The following is an 18,826-nucleotide window of genomic DNA, read 5'->3' as shown; positions in this document are numbered from 1 at the left end:
TCTCTCAACCATGCCAAGAATGTTCTCTCGTGTGTTTCTCATTTGTACATCCTCCCTTTCCGACTGCACAGAAACACTCAGAAGAGAACCAGTCTCACGCAATGTCTGGTGAATTCGCGTAAATACATGTAGAGATGGAATCCTTCGATCGGGAAAACGCCTTTGGTACACTTCAACAGCAGCACGTGCATTGCCACCGCAAAATCCATACACAAAATGCATATCACAATATTCAACGTGTGAAAACACAAAAGGCATTTCAGCAACACTGCACAACTACAAGTAATTTACTAACCATTCACGACCCCACCGCAATGTAATATGTAGGCTCTGTAAGTAGCGCATGAGATTGCAGCTAGTGTGACTCACAGAACTCAAGGACAAACAGATAAGAGTCACAGCTGACAGGTATAGTGCATGGACCCGCTAGAAGACCACACTTTTCTTGGGCCATTATCTCTGTAACCGTTCAACTTTGGACATAGATGTTTTGGGTTATATCGGCATACTTTAACATAAGGAACACCCTCCCGAAGTTTGGTCCATTCCTCCTGGGACACCCTGTATACATGGGTTATGTCATCAGTGGCATGTAACATTTATCATAGTGAAGTATTCTGCTTTGTCTGGAGTTGTGAATTGATAATTTTTAAATGCATAATTATAAAAGTAACCTCATCTTATACACAAATAAATACAATAGATGGCATATGCACACAATATCAGGAGTTCACGAAACATGTTCAGTATACAAATGTGTTATATTTTCGTAACCCTGATACATAACTGAATGAAACAAAAATGAAAATGAACTTCCATCCTTACCTAAAGATCTTTCTTTTTACTGAGTCCACTATGATGGGGGCCATGACCCTGCATTTGTCAGGAAACTGGATCCAAATGAAATTGTTTTCCAACAAGATGCTGTACCACCTCTTTGAGATGTTCTAAATTATAAGATTCCAAGTTGGTGGATAGTGAGAGGTAGCCCTACTATACATGTCCACATACTTTGCATCAGACTTCGCTATCTGAAGATAAGCACAAAGTTCACTTCATGGAGTCACCAGAAATATTAATTTCTGTTTCATTCAATTATGTATCATGGATAAAGTATACAACACTCTGAAATACAGAATATATTTAGTGGAAAACTTGTATGATTCCTAGAATAAACATAAAAATACATGATATACAGCACCTGTTTTTCATCAGAATTGGTGGCTGAGGCGTGAACACATGCATCATGAATTGGTGACTTGAAAGGAAGTAGAGGAGGGTGAGGAAGCACAGATACAGAATACACAGTGGTACCAACTGTAGCACCGTGGACTGCTCTTTTCAATGAATGTGAACTGTTTTATTAAGTAATTACAAAAAGCAAAACCAGGCTCAACTGCCAATCGTAGTGAAAAAACACCAAGGGCCGTCACTGAAATGATGAAGCGTTACTCTGTTCTAAGAGCAATGACTCTGCAGCCCATACCTTCAGACACATATTGGCATCAGGTTTCTCTTGTTCAACCCGTGGAGGTGGCTGCGGCTCAGGAGGCGGTAACAGAGGAACATCGACCGAGCTGCTGATTCTCCTCCCCCGCTTACTTGGTACACTGCCAATACCTCTGGTTGTTCGGATGCCTCTCTTCCTTCCCCGATTGGCTCGGGTCTCTGGGAGCGCTTGCACCGGCTCAGGGTCGTCTGCTTCGGACTCTGTTGCTAGGCACAGAAGCAACAGTGCGTGTATCATTCCATTTCAGAGCGATTTCCTGTAACTCGTCAGTCAGAACATACAATTACCAACTAGAAGTACGAGTCCTTCATCTGGGATATCTTTATTTTCCTCATCAATGCCACAGTATACAGTAGCTAAAACATAAAGGACTAACACTCAAATTCAGAAAAAAAAAGTTCACCCATATAACTAAACGGAAGACCGGGAGTGAGGATTCAAGCAAGAATAGTAACAGTGAAAAAATCTGAACCATAACATTCATAATCCCCTGCTCACATCCACTTTCTGGCCTTCTTTCCTTCCTTTGAAAAAATAAAAGTAGGCTTATGATATCACCATGCTGTCTGTCTCTGTGAATCCCCCCCCCCAACTTTTGAATGCCTGAACCAATCTTTATGAAACCTGATATGTATATCATGGCATCTGAGCCCATCTCAACAGCACACTTCATAAATCCCTCCCTTCAGTCTGTGATTGCATGTGTATCGCCGATGTTGCTAGACAATGGCCCGGCAAAAACGTTAACTGTTGCAACAAATACAACAAGAGAAGAACTGTTGGAAGTGTCATATCAAAGGAAAGTATGCAATTACTTCTTCTCAGACTTCTTATTGATTTTGCTATTGTTTATGCCAAGACATGTCTTAACTACAATGAACCACCTTCAGGTGAACATAGGTCATCACTCGGAACTAAAACACAAAAAAGCAGCATGTGTGATGCCATCAGAACAAAACACTAAACAGCTGACATGATTCATGCATGCTGAAATCACGCTAACCATCATTCTGTTCCATGGAAGTCTGTGACTGTGCTGTAATTGTAGATGGAGTCAGTGCAGCCTCCAAATCCACTGCAGGTTCCTCTAATTCTGATGCCATTTTTAGAGCCATCTGCAGCATATCTTCCCCGAACGTGTTACTTGTGTCAACGGCTTCGGGGCTGAATCCTCCTTCAGCAGCAGAACTTCCTGGAATGGGAAACATACCATTAAACTCTTTCACTATTATGTTACAAAAGCATTTCTTAAGCTTATTGTCTTCTGGGATGTAATGGCATGTGGTCTTGTACGCAGGCACGAGCATTCCATATCTTCAGATTCTTATTCTACCTTGAAGATGGAGGCAGTAAGTTACTCCAAAACGTTGGTACCTACATACCAGGCTATATGGCATCACATCCAAGAATACTGTAATTTTAATAATTACCACCAATCTCCTGTCTCGAAAGTATTCTTAATGAAACTGTTCACGTGATTTGCAAATATACAACTCGCTCAGCCAGTAATATGAGTGACTCTAAACAGTATAGCCGGGGTTCGATTTCTGGCAGGGACAGAGATTATGCCATTCACCACATCAAAAGAATGGCTCTAAGGCCTGCCAAGTCCCCTCTCCTATTCTATGTAATGGTTACTAGTGGCTCTTTCCCTGGAAACAGTCAACTGAGGTATAAAACAGGCCAGTCATCTTATGCTTCATGCCAAGCTAGAGGACTACGAGGCTCATCCACAAAGCAAGTTTCCTTATTGCAACAGATACAGCAAGTGTTCAGCTATTTTTCAACATAATCGCCACCAGAATTGAGACATCTGTCATACCGTGGGACCAACTTTTGAATACCTGTGTTGTAGAAGTCTGCCGCCTCTGTCATTCTCAAAACGCTGACGCTCACCGGACAGGAATTTCTTGAGGTGTAGGAAAAGATGGAAATTACTGGGAACGAGGTCTGGGCTGTAGGGTGGATGATTAAACACCTCCCAGCTGAACTCCTGCAGGAGACTTGCTGTCCGTTGAGCCATGTGCGGCCTAGTGTTATCCTGCAGGAAGACAATACCGGCACTAAGCATCCCACGCCGCTTGTTCTGAATGGCCCATTGCAATTTCTGCAGTGTTTCACAGTAATGCTCAGCATTAACCGCCTCACCTCTGGTCAGGAAGTCGACGTGGAGAACACCCCGTCTGTCCCAGAATACTGTGCACATCACTTTCCGTGCCATCTGCTTGAATTTCGTCTTACAGGGAGATCCACTGTGACGCCAATGCTGTTGCTGCTTGGTTTCTGGGGTAATGTGTGCAATCCACGTTTCATCACCTGTGATGATCCGGTCCAGAAACTCGTCGCCGTCATCCTGGTACCGCTGCAGAAATGTCAATGCTGATTCCATGCGCTTTGTTTTGTGTTCTAGTGTCAGTTGCTTCGGCACCCACCTGGCGCACAATTTCCTGAACAACAGGTGCTCTGTAACAATTTCATGCAACAAGGAGCAGGAAATCTGCGGGACATGACTGCTGAGTTCTGTAATTGTGACGTGACGATTGTCCACAATACGTTCCCGCACAAGCTGCTTCACCAGGTCGCCTGTAATGATGGATGGCTGCCCACTGCGCTTCTCATCATGCACACTTTGTTGACCTGCCGAAAATTGTCTGCACCAGTGATGCACCATCTGCTTGCTCATAATGTTAGGCCCATAGACCCGGCACAGCTGACGATGAATTTCGATCGGCGCTATGCTCTGTGCATTCAAAAACTTTATCACTGACCGCGCTTCACAGTCGGCGGGAGCTGGAATAAGAGCCTCCATCTTCAACAGCTGCAACGATGCTACCGTGGGAACGCGGGAAATTCCATTAGTGCATGCGCCATGCTACGTCATTGCTCTATCACGTATGTGCAGTCGCTTCGTGCAATATGTTTGCTAGCTCTGGGACGAGTGGGAAATTTACTTTGTGGACGTGCTACGTACATGGTGCAGTGCTTAGATACATGTGCAACTTCTCATTTTACCTTTGCGACAAATATACATATATGGTGTTCCACAATTATAGCTTACCTCCCGGAACCTCACTGACATCACCTGCACCAGTGGCACCATCATCGCTGTCGGAGTCCGAATTATCACCCTTTTTCTCTCCAGCCACCATCTCTGCCATCATCAGCAACTCTGCCTCAAATGGATCTGTTGGTATTTTCTCCTGAATCCGCTGTAAAACATTACAAGGTTCAGAAACTGGAGAAAAAAGGCCAGCCTTCCCAGATTTGTTGGGTCCGTCTTGGTATCAGCATGCCCCGTGATTGAAAATATTCCTGACTTTCGACACACACGGTCATAAAATGATGTGCTTGATCACAAACAATGCATTTTGCACTGATTTAAAGGATGTTCCTGAGTTCTAATCCTTACTAGCATCTAACATCAATACAGATATCTGATACCTTGCATTCCCATGACTGACTGTGGAACTCAAAATGGCATAATTCTAAATTTTTGTTACCCTTTTGGTTTCAGTGTCCTTAACTGTCACTGAAAAATACTACTCTAATGAACTTTAATACTGTGGCATATAGACCCACTGCTGGGCAAGGACCTTGGAGCAAACAACAGGATGGTGGCCGTTGCTGTGCAATGGCGTCGTAAACATATCTATACAATAATAGTTATTGCTTGGTAAACATGTTCCTGCAGCAACAGTTATGCATGCACTGGGAAAAATGGGGTGTTATAAAAAAAGTCTGTGCTGAGGAGTTATAAAAAGATAACTGGGTAACCAGTTCGACTGAGCTGTGCTAGGGAGGCTGAGAAGAGATGGCGCTGTAGTTGAGTTGACAGGGGACAAAAATTCTGCACAGGTGGCTCTGAAGATAGGACCTGAGTGCAGGAAGCTGAATAATCTCAACTGTTAGAAGCCGCTGCTTGGGAATGGCTGTTGGAGACACTGCAAGCTGGAAAAAGGCTTAGCAGGTGCTAAGGTGATTTGCGAAGTGTGGAGATTAGCGATAGGGCTGTTGATTACTTGTAGTTCCAAGCAGTGTCTAAGTGGTCAATAAATCCATTCACCTATCCAAACCCCATCTATAGTAACTCCAAATCGTGACAATACCATTAATTTTGGCCATTTACAAATCTATTTATTTTGTGTTTTCACCAAAATAATTTCATTTTTTTTAGTCTCCACTAAGAAATTAAATTAAAAGACTGACATGAAATTGTGTTCATATTGGGTAAAATTTGCATGGATTGAAATTGGGCAAGTTGGAGACACTCATATTGAATACACTGCACTCCTCCAGTGTTTGAAAATATCTGGTTGCATTACAGACAGTGCCGCTTACATACCTGTGTGCTGTTGAGTGTATCAGCACCACAAACACTGACACAATGAGTATGACAAAACCAGCAATGTGGATAACAGTGGCTAGTCCAGGAGCAAGCAAATCATAGCAAACAATAAAAACTTTCTGAAAAGATTCTCATTCAGAACTTCTTGCCAAGTGCATTCTGAAGACCATGTAAAGCTGCAAGACCCCTCTATTAACCATCATTTCATAACTCTGTAGTTGGGGGTAAACAGAAACCTATCCAGGTGACACAGCTACCTTAGATTCCTGCGACAATTCTGTATCTCATGCCAGCATGAGAAATCGTGGATGATACACATGGGCTTCCACTTGATAAAGGCATTTTAATATGATTTTTTTTGTACCTGACATACCTCATCAACTTTTAACATTCATATCCTTCCAAATTTCATCAAAATACTGATACCTCACTGAGCAGAGCCAAAAATTACATTTTCCTCAATCATTATATAAAAATATGTTGGTGTCTACCTAGTACGAATAGTCCATCTGACCATTCCATCCTCTGTCCACCTTGGCAGGGACACAATCTATTTCTGAGATGGAGGCACCCATAGGGCAGATCCTATTACCTCCAGTGATCCATGTCAGTGATGGTCAGCAGGTGGGATCGACAGCTTAATGTGGACTCTGAACCACATGCGTGTGTTCTTCATAAGTTTTGTCTTTGACAGGGGTAAAGTTTCTGATCTGTGAGTGCAGGGATGTGACTGGGGACTGAACTCAGAATCCTCTGAATGAGACACAAAGTCCAATATCAAAAAATGTTTAAAATATCTATATTTTTACGTTATGCACAATTTATTTTATATGAGCAATTTCTCAGTAAAATGATGAAGTAAAGGATAAGCCTGACATAGAGTTATTGCTCTGCACCAGTGTGATGCTTTGCCCATATGCATACCAAAATGGAACACTTACTTTGATTTCCTTCATGATGCCATGAGCTGAGTTCCTGGTGGTGGGGATGAAGATTGGTACTGGCACGGGTAGTGGAAATGGTACTGGCACTGGGTATGGGCTGCTGTACATGTGCATTGGGGCTGGGACGTATATGGGCACAGGTACTGGAATCAGCACTTTCTTGCCCATGGTGTCCTCTGCAAATAATCCCAAACAATATTACAGTCAATTGGCAGAGGTCTGGATTGTCAAGAGCTGGAACACATTCTTCATTCTGCCTGCCAAGCAAATTCTGGGACCCTCTCAAAAGCAGACCAAAAATGCTTCCTTCTTCATCCTTTCAAATTCATTATTCACTACCCTTATTTATTAGATTATGTTCTCAATATCTACAGACTATATACATACACAGACAACAGTGCATGATGGAATGATTAAGGAATAATCAAGGGACTGGTTACGATATACAAGAAGTGTTTGTGGCCTAACTGTGGTATAATGACATTTACTCCGAAAGACTGATGAAACCTGTGGATAAATTCAATTAGGATAATCAGTGCCCAGACTAAGATTCAAGCTGGGCACTTCCCAATTACAAGTCAGAAGCATAACTGCCTGAGTCAGTTTACTGTATTTATTCGTTAATCATTCCACCATTTGTTATGAATCATTTTAGCTCCAACACCACCATTAGATTAGCTGCAAATAAATAAATAATTTCTTCCTTTACAGGGAGACCACAGAACTTTGACCAATTTCCTGTACTGGGAATCTGCCATTGGACAATCAAAAATAGCCCAGATAGTGCTCCCTCAGAGCAGAGTGAAGGCTGTGGTGACCGAACTACATGGTGGACCATCAGGAGGTCACTTGGGTGTCAACAAGACCCTGAATAAGGTCTGGCAAAGGTACTACTGGCTCCAGGCAAGAAACAATGTTGAGAAGTGGTGCGGACAGCGCAACACCTGTGCAGCAAGTTGCAGCACCCCAAACCAGGAATTGGGGCCAAATGTATCAGTAAAACTTCGAGGCCCCATTCAAAAGGATAACCAGTTGTCACATCGCACCAGAGGGATTGGGATGTGAGGCTACATATCTTCCTCTCTGCTTACAGGGCATCCACTCACAACACTACAGGCTTCACCCTGACAAGCCTAGCTTTTGGAAGAAAAATCCAACTGCCCTGCAACCTGCTGTTTGGGGCACTCCCCCCCAACTCACAATCAATCATGCTGAAAATTTAGCAGGCCATCTACATGACACCCACAATTATGCCCACCAACACCTGAAGGTGGCCAACGACCAGATGAAAACTCATTACGACAAACTAGCCAACAGTGCGGGCTACCACAAGGGCAACAATGTGCAGCTCTATCGCCCAACCTGAAGGAAGACGAAATCCCCCAAGCTCCAATCCTCATGGGAGGGCCTGTACAATGTAGTCACCTGGATTAATGTTGTTGTAAACAGGATTCAGAGGAACCTTAGACTGAGGATGGTGATCATACACCTGCATTGGCTTGTGCTTTTATCAGGAAGCTGCTTGGGACAAGTGGCCTTATGAAGAGAGCAGTGACATCGAGTCCCTTGGTACTTTGGCGACAAGCGTGCCAGACGATAGAATGGAACTCTTGTAGCATAACTGACAAGGGAAAATTGAAGTGCTGGGGGCAACATGCCCAGTGCCGCTCGTCATTTCATCCACCACAGATGCTGCATGGGCTGAGCTAGATCTAAGCATCTATGGGATGATCAGATTAAACTAGTCTGGACCAGGATGGGGAACAGCGCAACATTTTTGTGAATATGCTGATGAAACTTCAGATTAAATCAGGGAATTTCTTGACTGACTGATGTTAGTACATGGTGCAATCCAAAAGTTCCAAAAATATATTAATAAAAACTATTACATCTTACCTAGATCTTATTCTGCACCATCACCTTCAAAGTAGTCCCCTTGGGAGCGCATACACCGATCCCAGCGTTTCTGCCACTTTTCAAATACATCCTGGAAGTCTTTCTTTGTTAGGGTGTTTAGTACCGTCTGCGTTTCCACTTGAATTTCCTCAACTGTATCAAATCTTCGCCCCTTCAACTTGATTTTCATCTTGGGGAAGAGAAAGAAGTCGCATGGAGCTAAGTCTGGCGAGTACGGTGGGTGAGGAACAACTGCCATCCTGTTTTTAGCCAAAAATTCCAGCACAATGTAAGCCGTATGTGGTCATGCATTGTCATGGTGGAGTACCCAGTCCTTCATGCGCCACTTCTCTGAACGTTTTCTCCTCATGTTCTCCCTCAAACGCCTTAGAACATTGCGATAGAACTCTTTATTGACTGTCTGACCAGGAGGGATGAACTCCTTATGAACAATCCCGTCAATATCAAAAAAACAGATCAACATGGACTTAATGTTGCTCTTGACTTGTTGAGCTTTTTTAGGCCGAGGTGAAGAAGGGCTCTTCCATTGCGACGATTGCTGCTTGCTTTCAGGGTCATAGCCATAAACCCAACTTTCGTCACCAGTGACAACCTTCAAAAGAAAGTTTGGATCCTCTTGAAGCTCTTGCTGAAGTTCCCTGCAGACTTCCAAGTGATGCTGCTTCTGTTCATTTTGCAGCAGTCATGGCACAAACTTTGCCGCAATCCTCCTCATGTTCAGTTCCTATGACAAAATTTGTTGACATGTACCATAACTTAGTCCCAAGGTGTTACAGAGGCCTTGGATGATCAGTCTACGATCTTGCAGAATCAGATCCCTAACTTTCGCGACATTTTCTGGTGTTTTGCCCGTTGACGGCCGTCCCGAACGATCATCATCATCAGTCAATGTTCAGCCATTTTTAAAACGCTTATACCAATCGTAAGTTTGTACCTGGCCTAAACTGTTGTCACCAAACGCTTGCTTCAACATTTGGTGTATTTCTGCAGCGGTTTTCCCAAGTTTGAAACAAAACTTTATACAGACACGCTGCTCTCTCAGATCAGCCATCGCAAAACCGCAAACTCATGGAAACACAACGATGGAAATATGTTCACCAACAATAAACCCAACCACTCAACTCGACACCGCTTACCACACTGATTCAAGAAGGATGTGTGAGGAGACACCTAGCGGTATTTCGATGTACTCATAACCATTCGCGCGCAAAATTCAAATTTCGGAAACTTTTGGATTGCCCCACGTATCTCAACAACTCTGCTTCACAGACTGAGTGAGGAAGCTAATCAACACGTATGAATCTGCGAATTACAAGTATAACGAAAGTGACCTAATTCACGGACGAAGTCCCTCACCTGTTTGAGTTTCCTTTGTGCAGGGATGGGGCCGGCAAGACACTCCCTTTGTATGCATATATGGCTTGCAAAGCACAGATTTATTCCTCATTTGTTTGGGGGAGGGAGGCTTCACAATGACCTGCTGCTTGTACATCACCGGTGATGTCCTTGCAGACTGTGGTGAGGCTATATTATTATTATTCACCTGGAACAAAATCACAGTTGAATTATGTGTATGCACAATCCCCATGTAACATGAAATTTTATACTGAAGGATACTGTACTCTGGGATGTGACATCATGTAGTCTCGTAGCTATTTACTGACATTTGAGAGAAACATGCTGCTCCATCATCTGGGTCAAAGTGAAAGTGGTCAGGATGTGGTCAGGTTATAAAGACAAGCTGCCAAGATCTGTGGAAAGAGAGAGGAGAAAGAACCTGGTCTGGCCAATTGAAATGGTGAACACTGGTTTCTGGCTTATTTTATGATACTTCAGTATCTCAGATTATGCAGCTGGAAAGAATTTAGAAGGAATCTGCAGTGATCTGAGGTACTCTACCAGCATCTGCCTAAAGGGGAAAATGAATATCATAAAAACTGCCAGCCAGATAACTGGTCTTCCAGGCAAGACATGAGCCAAGTGAGCAATTAACTGAAACTGTGAGAAATATGACGGTACATCATCACACACAGTATGGCATGAAACACCTTTATTAACTCAGAACAAGACAGTCTCAAATTCTCTCAGAGTCCTGACAGTCTCTCACCTTGAGTGCAGAAGATCTTGTCGTGATACCCGTACTGTTTGCGGTGGACACCTGCTGACCATTAGGAGTGGCAAGTGAGGTCACATTCGAGATGACAGGCATAGACGCAGAACCCGTCTTGTTGGCAGCTGTAAGTCAGATGATACAACTGTGCTAAATTCATCAACACCTACGAGCAAGTAATCAGAATTTTGAAGGGACATAAATACCCATTTGCCATGCTTTTTAATGCTCCGAATTTAACTTACACATCTGATTCTCATTCTGTGTAAGTGGAACAGATCGTCTGGGATACACTCGTTTGGGCCCACCTGGAAAACAAAGGATAATTTCATACCTGCCAACCATTCTGTAAAGTAGTAAACATGTCAAGTTATAATTTCAAGCAACTGCACTGACCTTTCAAACAAATTTGCTGTTACGATCATGCACTGAGCTCTTCTGTGAAAATTAATTCTGTTAACATTTGGACAGTTATACAGAAGCTGAATGACGATTATATTTGATGAACTCTTTCCATCTGCTTTATAATAAAACCTGTTTTGAGTATGTTGGGTTCCATACAAATTCATTAATTTACCTACTTCCGGTTTTTAAATATTTCAAATGAAAGTATAGTACCAACATGTTTCCATGTTTCTTCACTTGCATGAGCTTGGATGGACTGTAAGTCTAGAAGTTAAACCCTGCTAGGAGTGCCATAACTCTGTCTGGTCGATAATTTGAGGCCAATTTGCATACATGTTTAGAGACGGTACTGCAAGGCAAAATATTTGTTCTTCAAAATTTTCTATATCTTGTTTTGGGAACAGAGGTGTTTTTAACTGTTATAGTTTTTATGAAAGAACTGGCCAATCTTTGCATAGAATGTCACACTAGGACTGACATCACTTCATATATAAACTGCATTTCATCCCATAATTCACACACATTAATTTTTTATTCTGAAATTAATGCTTATTGTTCACGAACATGGGACGTTAAATCTCCCAGTAATACTGGGTAACTGGCCACATTATAACTTGCTGTTAATGGCAGTGAAAAAATGCAGCATTTGGCAAGCTTGACTGTGCTCAAGTTTCACTGCAAGCTTCGCACAGCCTGCACAGGTTCATTCTGAGATTCATTTAACAAGTCAGAAGTTCAGACTATAAAGTGCTGAATGATAGGATTAGTGAATGAATTAAAAAGGATATGCAAGGAAGGGACCATAACCTAATCTGAGGTACTATCCTGGCATTTTGTTGGAAAGACTTGGGGAAAATAACAAAAAACCTTGTTAGGAGAGTCAGTGCCCCAGCCAAGATCTGAACCAGGTACTTCATGAATTAAAGTCTGAAGTGTTACCACTACAACCAATGTGCTGTGGTAAAGGTTACAGGAAGCGGAAGGGATGGGCATGGTAAAAAGGAAAAACATACATCCCTACATAATTGACTGAGCCTAAAAGAACTTGTGTGGGTCTGACAACTGATGCCTTACACTGCTAAGGCTAATGTCACACGAGCGCTGAAAACAGCGGACGCGGCTCTTCCATCGAAATCCGCGGACGTGAAGCAGGTTGCCACACGAGCGCTATATTCCACGTCTTCCACGTATTGCCAAGTCAGTCTTTGGGGAGGCTTCATGCTGCGAACACGGATTTTATTGACATTAGCCTGTAATACTCTGTAACAAATTTCCCCGAGCATTGGAGACGAGTGTTGATTTTCAAGATGACATTGTTAAAGGCTGCCGTGTATTGCATAACTTCGTTCGTGATCGCGATGGATTTCAGTTGGAAGATACTTTGAATGTTGTAGGATTTGAAGACACTGAATTGGAAATTGACACTGTTGGAAGTCGAGCAAATGTGCAGAGAATTCGAGATACCTTAGCTGATTATTTTGTTAGCAATATTGGGCAAGTACCTTGGCAGTACACAGCGACAGGAAAGAAAACGTTTACTGAACATTAATGGCTTAAAAGTAAAAATGGTATTTCGGATAATGTAATAAGTAGTATTTTGTGATATGTCACCTGAAAGCCGGAATAATCTACTGCTAGGTAACAGCCAGATAAACACGCAGTCGCGAAAACATTCTGGTCAACACTCCGTTGCTAGAGAATGACTCAGCATTACTGGTTGCTAGGGAATCGATGGTTTTCTGTAGGTCAGATCCGAGTCTATATAAGAAGTCGACCATAAATTAATAAAAACAAGGTTCTCCGCACCATTGGCAATTTCCCAAGGCGCACACCGGTCCGCGATTTGCACATGGCATTTAAAATCCCGTACGTTTATGACTATATAACAAAATTATGCAGGAAACAAGCAGAAGTCATACAAAATCATGAAAATGAGAATGTTCGCAACATCGGACAAGGCGAAGCCCGACACACAAAGTATAAGAGGCTTAAACTTGGCGGCGGTCAGGCATACTACCGATCAAGTGACTAGACTACCGTGGTAGCGAATACTACTAGAAATATGGCATAGGAATGGGAAATAGGAATTAAGATTAAATTTGTAAATATATGTAAATGCTGACAATGGACTTACTAACACAGACTATGACTGACAAATGACAGACCCGACCTCTCGTCAGAGAGGGCGCCCCAAATGAACAGGACAGTAACTTTCATATAAAGAAGAAAAAAAATCTGGTCATGAGCCCCAGTCGGGGCTCGACACCAAGACAGACTGACTGACTGACCGTCAGTCGCAATGTGACTTTGACTTTGCCTAATAAAATCATTTTCTCCATTTCTATTTCCATTCTGACCTGAACAAAACAGCGTGATATTCTAACTTCCCGTCCGCTATTTATCGCGCCCGTGTGACAACCACCATAAACAAATGCATATCTCAGCGCGGACGGGTCACGTTGCGTCATGGGGGATCGCGGAGCTACATTCTTCGCGTCCGTGTCGCGGACAACGCCATTCTTCGCGTCCGTGCCGTGTGACTTCTCTCATATATTTGTATGCCTCCATGACGTGCGCCAATATTCACGTACGTGAGACAGCGCTCGTGTGACATTAGCCTAAAAACCTGAGGAGCTTAAACGAGAAAAACAAATCTATTCTTTGTTACCAACTAAATCCATCCCATTAAAGAAAAAATGTTTGCTTTTACAGGTGATCTCCTCAGCAACATTATTTTTTCATGACAGACTCTTTCCATAAACTATACAACTAAGACAGCACCATCATCACCCTTACCACTACGAGGCCTGTAGAGACCTGTTACAATATTACAAAACAGAATCCTTCCACTGTTTCAGAGCTCTTCAGAATTTTCCTTTTGATTGATATTCTAGAAACTTTCTTGGAATCTGTCACAGCTCATCCTTTTGTGTTTGTTTTAATTTCTCCTGTACAGTCCTATAAATTCAGTCATTTGTAAAATTCATAGAAGAAAAATTTGGGGGTAGGTTGGGGGGGGGGAGAAGTGCAAAGATTATGTAATGAAATGCAATACTTCTTCCAAGTAACTGCAGTTACAATTTAAGCCTAAATTAATTTTGTGATAAACATTATATATATACACATTCCATTTATATTTCACTGAAGACTGTTTCATTTGTTGTCAAGTAACATAAAACCATAAATCAAACCATACACCTACTGCTATGAACGAAAGAGCGCAGTAATACATTGACCCCTTGCAATCCTAAGTCTGTTAACTACAAAGTGAGAATTTCAAGACTGAACCCTGAAGGTGGAGGAATATGTTTCTCCGAAACACTGGCAACCATATATCTACCAGACACAGCTGCAAAGAGATTGGCCAGTGTTTATTTCAGATGACTGTAACTTCAGCTCAAGAAGATGAACTCTGAATTCAGCCCTGCTGAGGATCCAAGCAGCAAGTCTGATATCCTTAACACAATAATGTTCAGTTTTAGAATCAGAAAGAGTGGACTGTTTTGGAGTGAGACAACAAAACATGTATTTACTTTTCTTTAGAAGGCTGGCAGGTATGTGAGTATATCCCCACAGTCCTTGGTACAGTGCTGGCCTCTACTGAAAACAGAACCCAGTCTCACCTGTTGGTACAGGAGAAGCCTCGTTGCCAGAGTATGTGACAGGAGTATTCTTGGCATACTGTCCTTGGAATGACATCACACACTGGTATGAGCAGAAGTTCCGAATTGTTGCATCCGACATTGTCAGATGGTACTGAGCCTGCGCTACGGAATTGCACAAGTCACATTTAATTCTGAAACAAGAACACAAAGACTACCTGCGGTACAAATGTTTTTAGGGCGATAACAGTGAAGAGATCTTCACATGAAATCAAATTAAGGAAGATTACTGCCTTCTAGGATGCGATGCTACACAGTCTGGCAGATATTTACGTATGTCTCTCCAAACACATGACTTGAAGTTGTCATGGCGACAGCATACAATGATGTCTTCTTCAGCAATCAGCTGTGTCAATGTAGAGTCGGTGTCCAACATTACAGAGACTGTTTCTGTCTACATCATCACGGGTGATGTGCAGATCAACCGTGATGATGGAGACAGACATTACCTCCACATTAACATGGCCGACTGCCTGACAAGGCTTACTTTCCCTCCAAAACATTAGCAAATATCTACCAGACTACACAACATTCAGTTGCCACTGTGACAGCCTCAAATCTCACTACTTCCAAAACCGAGCTTTCAGTTAGGTAACTTTATAAAAGTTGTGCTTCTTATTCTGTCAAACATTAAGGTTACTGTCACACTGTGTAATCTGATAGACAGTTATCACTGCTTCAGAGAACCCTGCTGGTTCCATCTTCAGGGAAGACACTTTTTCTACCCTGAGGACGGACACAGCGTCTACGAACCAGATTACAGTGTCACGTCCCAGAAGACTGTGAACTTAACAGGTAACATCACATTACTGTAAACAGTCAGAGCAACAAATCTTTTCAGTTCAAAACTAAAACTTCTATACTACTCCACTTACCTTTTTGAGGAAACAGCATTCACTGACACCTGATACAATGTTAGGCAGTTCAAGGAACACATCATCAACACCTGGCCACTTGATGTCACTCTCTTTATCATGTCAAAGTTGTACTTCTTCACCTAAACAGAAAATCAATCTTATGTTATGATGACAGTGTACATGTGGCACAGACTACAAATCAACAGTTTCACAAAGTCCATGGCCTACAGCTGCTGAAAAGTCAATTTAACCTTATGAGGTTCAAATATTTCTTAGCACAGGACCTTACAAATCAAATTCTGGGAGTCTTATGATGAAAATCAGAAAATAGGAAACTGGGGAGTTTCTCATCATTGACTTTGCTTACAGCAGAAATGGTCATCTGACTTCCACTGAACCACAGAAGTGCACAAACTTTATCTTTAGAAAGAAAAAAGGAATGAAACTGCTATCATTATGACATTCTTATAATCACATGTTCCCATTGATCAAGAGCTTATTTACAATTACTGCCAACTCCTTTAAACTAATCTGCCATTCTAACATGCACAATGATCGCTTGATGTATCCAATGGATGGAACCACACTCAGGGTAATGAGAGGTTAAAAAAAATATATATATATATGGTAATTTTTAATCATTGAAACAGATCTCTCTTACAGTCTCACCTGTCTTGGAGAATTCTCATTGTATCAAACTGCTGAAAAAACAAATCAATTTAAAAAACTTTTGATTAATAGGTATTGTGAACTCTAGGTCTGGATGGATGACAATACAATGTACTTTAGTACCATAAAGAAATGTACGTGGTGTGTTCAAAAAGGATTGAACCTTCTTTTTTCCCGCGTAAACCAATGAAGCATGGGAGGCACCCTTCAGTGGAGATGTGGAGGGGACATTCATGCGCAGTCGTGAATTTTTTCCCGCTCGCAGAAAGCGTCAGTCGCTGGCAGTCGGCCTATGAGTGAGGACGTGTAGTGAGCGCTCGTCGGATTCCAGTAAGGTGTAAAATGGTGGAACATGAGCAGCGATATTGCATCAAATTTTGCCAAAAGCTTGGTGATACCCAAGTGGAAACCATTCACAAGATTCAACAGGCTTTCGGGGACGATGCCATGAGCAACTCAGGGATAAAGGAGTGGTACAACCACTTCAAAGATGGCCACACTTCAGTGGACAGCGAACCGCGTTCAGGCAGACCCTCAACAAGCTGAAATGAGAATGTCATTGAGCAAGTGCAGACTTTGGTCATGGAGGCTCATCATATCACAGTCCGAGAACTTGCGAACGAGATAGGGGTAAGCATTGCATTGGTACATTCAATTTTGACCAAGGATTTGGGCATGAGGAGTGTGTCCGCGAAATTTGTACCGAAACTGCTAACAATGGAGCATAAGCAACGCCGTCTGGAAATCGCACAGGACATGCTGGACAGTGCAGACAGTAACCCCAACTTTCTGAATACCGTGATCACAGGCGATGAGTCGTGGGTTTATGGGTACGACCCGGAAACCAAGATGCAGTCGTCACAGTGCAAACATCCAACATCCCCAAGGCCAAAAAAAGCACGGCAGGTCCACAGCAATGTCAAGGTCATGTTGCCCGTTTTCTTCAACTCCCATGGGGTTGTGCATGATGAGTACGCACCACAAGGCCAAACCATCACAAAGGAATACTACCAGGAGGTCCTCCGTCGCCTTCGTGATGCTGTGCGGCACAAATGACTGGATCTGTGGGCAGCAAAAACTTGGCAGCTCCATCATGATAATGCACCCACCCATTCTGCGCATCTGATTCAGACTTTCGTCACCAAACACAACATCCCTGTGGTTCGTCAGACTCCCTACTCCCATGACATGGCTCCGTGTGACTTTTGGCTATTTCCCAATCTGAAAATGCCACTGAAAGGAACCCGATTTGAGTCAAGAGAAGACATCATGTGGAATGCGACAGCCCGGCTGATCACCATTCCAAAGGACGCGTTCCAGAAGGGTTTCCAACAATGGCGGAAGCGCTGGGAGAAGTGTGTGCATTACCAAGGAGACTACTTTGAAGGGGATTAGGGTTTTGTACCTCCAAATCACTAAATGTATTTCTGCCGACCAAATGTTCGATACTTTTTGAACACACCACATATATGAGGGCATAAGTTGGGTAACCGTGATTGAAAGATATACATGTTTTATTCTTCCATGTCAGTAACTTTTCTCTAACAGGGCAGTTGAAAGACTTCCTTAGTCTGCAACAGCCAAAGTGCAGGGTGAGAGATAAATCCCAGAGGAAAAAAAACCGTGGATCAGATGATGTGCTGCCTGATCAGGGCTACCCTACACCTCAAGAGAGAGTGACCTGTGAGAATTCAGCAACACTTCTCAAAAATTACTCATTATGGAGGGGTGATATTTACTACAACTATGCTTTCAAAGTTACTGAGGAATTGCAAATTTTAGGATGTTTACAGAATGAACTTACAGAGGGGGATGAGAATGGCATCATGTCTTGAATTAACCATGTTAATACAAGGTGTGTCCCAAAAGTCATGAAATGAAGAACCAGTTGGGTTAAGGGGGGGGAGGCCTTTAGCTTCACAGCGCACCCAAGGTCAGTCTGCTCGAGCATCGGAGGCGTCAGTATCGCTGATTTAGTGCACTGTGTTTTGTGACGTCACGGCGCGTGATGGCGGATACTTTTTAACAACGTTGGGAGGTCAAGTTCTGCACAAAGCTCAACAAAAAAGCTGCCAAAACTCATAAACTGCTTAAGCAAGCCTACGGGGAGTCTGCTCTATCATGTGTGCAAGTTACAAGGTGGGTGAAGAGTTTAAGGAGGGCCAGGAAGGAGTGGAAGATGACGCCAAGGGTGTGGTGTACAAAGAGTTTTTACTCCAAGGACAGACTGTCCCTACTACGTGGATGTTCTAGAAAGATTAAGGAAAAAGGTAATCCGCGTGCGAAAAGACGTCGCCGCTAACTGGCGGCTGCATCATGACAATGCGCCCAGCCACACGTCTCTGCTCGTCCGTGAGTTTCTGGCGAAGCACCACGTGGCAACGCTGCCGCAGCCACCCTACAGCCC

At 42.9% G+C, this 18,826-nt stretch overlaps 1 protein-coding gene across 3 annotated transcripts in view; it reads right to left on the bottom strand.

Annotated features, from left to right (window-relative positions):
* LOC111874044 (zinc finger MYM-type protein 3) overlaps positions 1–18,826 on the bottom strand; it is a 49,322-nt gene that overhangs the window by 13,532 nt on the left and 16,964 nt on the right. For 2 of the 3 annotated variants that reach the window (XM_023869182.2, XM_023869183.2), the window contains exons 8-16: positions 15,769–15,890; positions 14,855–15,027; positions 11,072–11,134; positions 10,824–10,951; positions 10,073–10,259; positions 6,797–6,975; positions 4,569–4,719; positions 2,514–2,702; positions 1,487–1,716 (exon numbers count right to left, since the gene is read on the bottom strand). In XM_023869182.2, coding sequence (XP_023724950.1) covers positions 1,487–1,716; positions 2,514–2,702; positions 4,569–4,719; positions 6,797–6,975; positions 10,073–10,259; positions 10,824–10,951; positions 11,072–11,134; positions 14,855–15,027; positions 15,769–15,890 — 1,422 coding nt within the window. The remainder of the gene's footprint in view (positions 1–1,486; positions 1,717–2,513; positions 2,703–4,568; positions 4,720–6,796; positions 6,976–10,072; positions 10,260–10,823; positions 10,952–11,071; positions 11,135–14,854; positions 15,028–15,768; positions 15,891–18,826) is intronic. The other variant, XM_023869184.2, reaches the window with a different exon arrangement.

This window comes from Cryptotermes secundus, unplaced genomic scaffold (assembly GCF_002891405.2).
Source record: "Cryptotermes secundus unplaced genomic scaffold, Csec_1.0 scaffold1801, whole genome shotgun sequence".
In the NCBI taxonomy this organism is placed as follows: Eukaryota; Metazoa; Arthropoda; class Insecta; order Blattodea; family Kalotermitidae; genus Cryptotermes; species Cryptotermes secundus.
The sequence above is the reverse complement of the archived record's forward strand: the minus strand, read 5'-3'. Positions and strand labels throughout refer to the sequence as shown.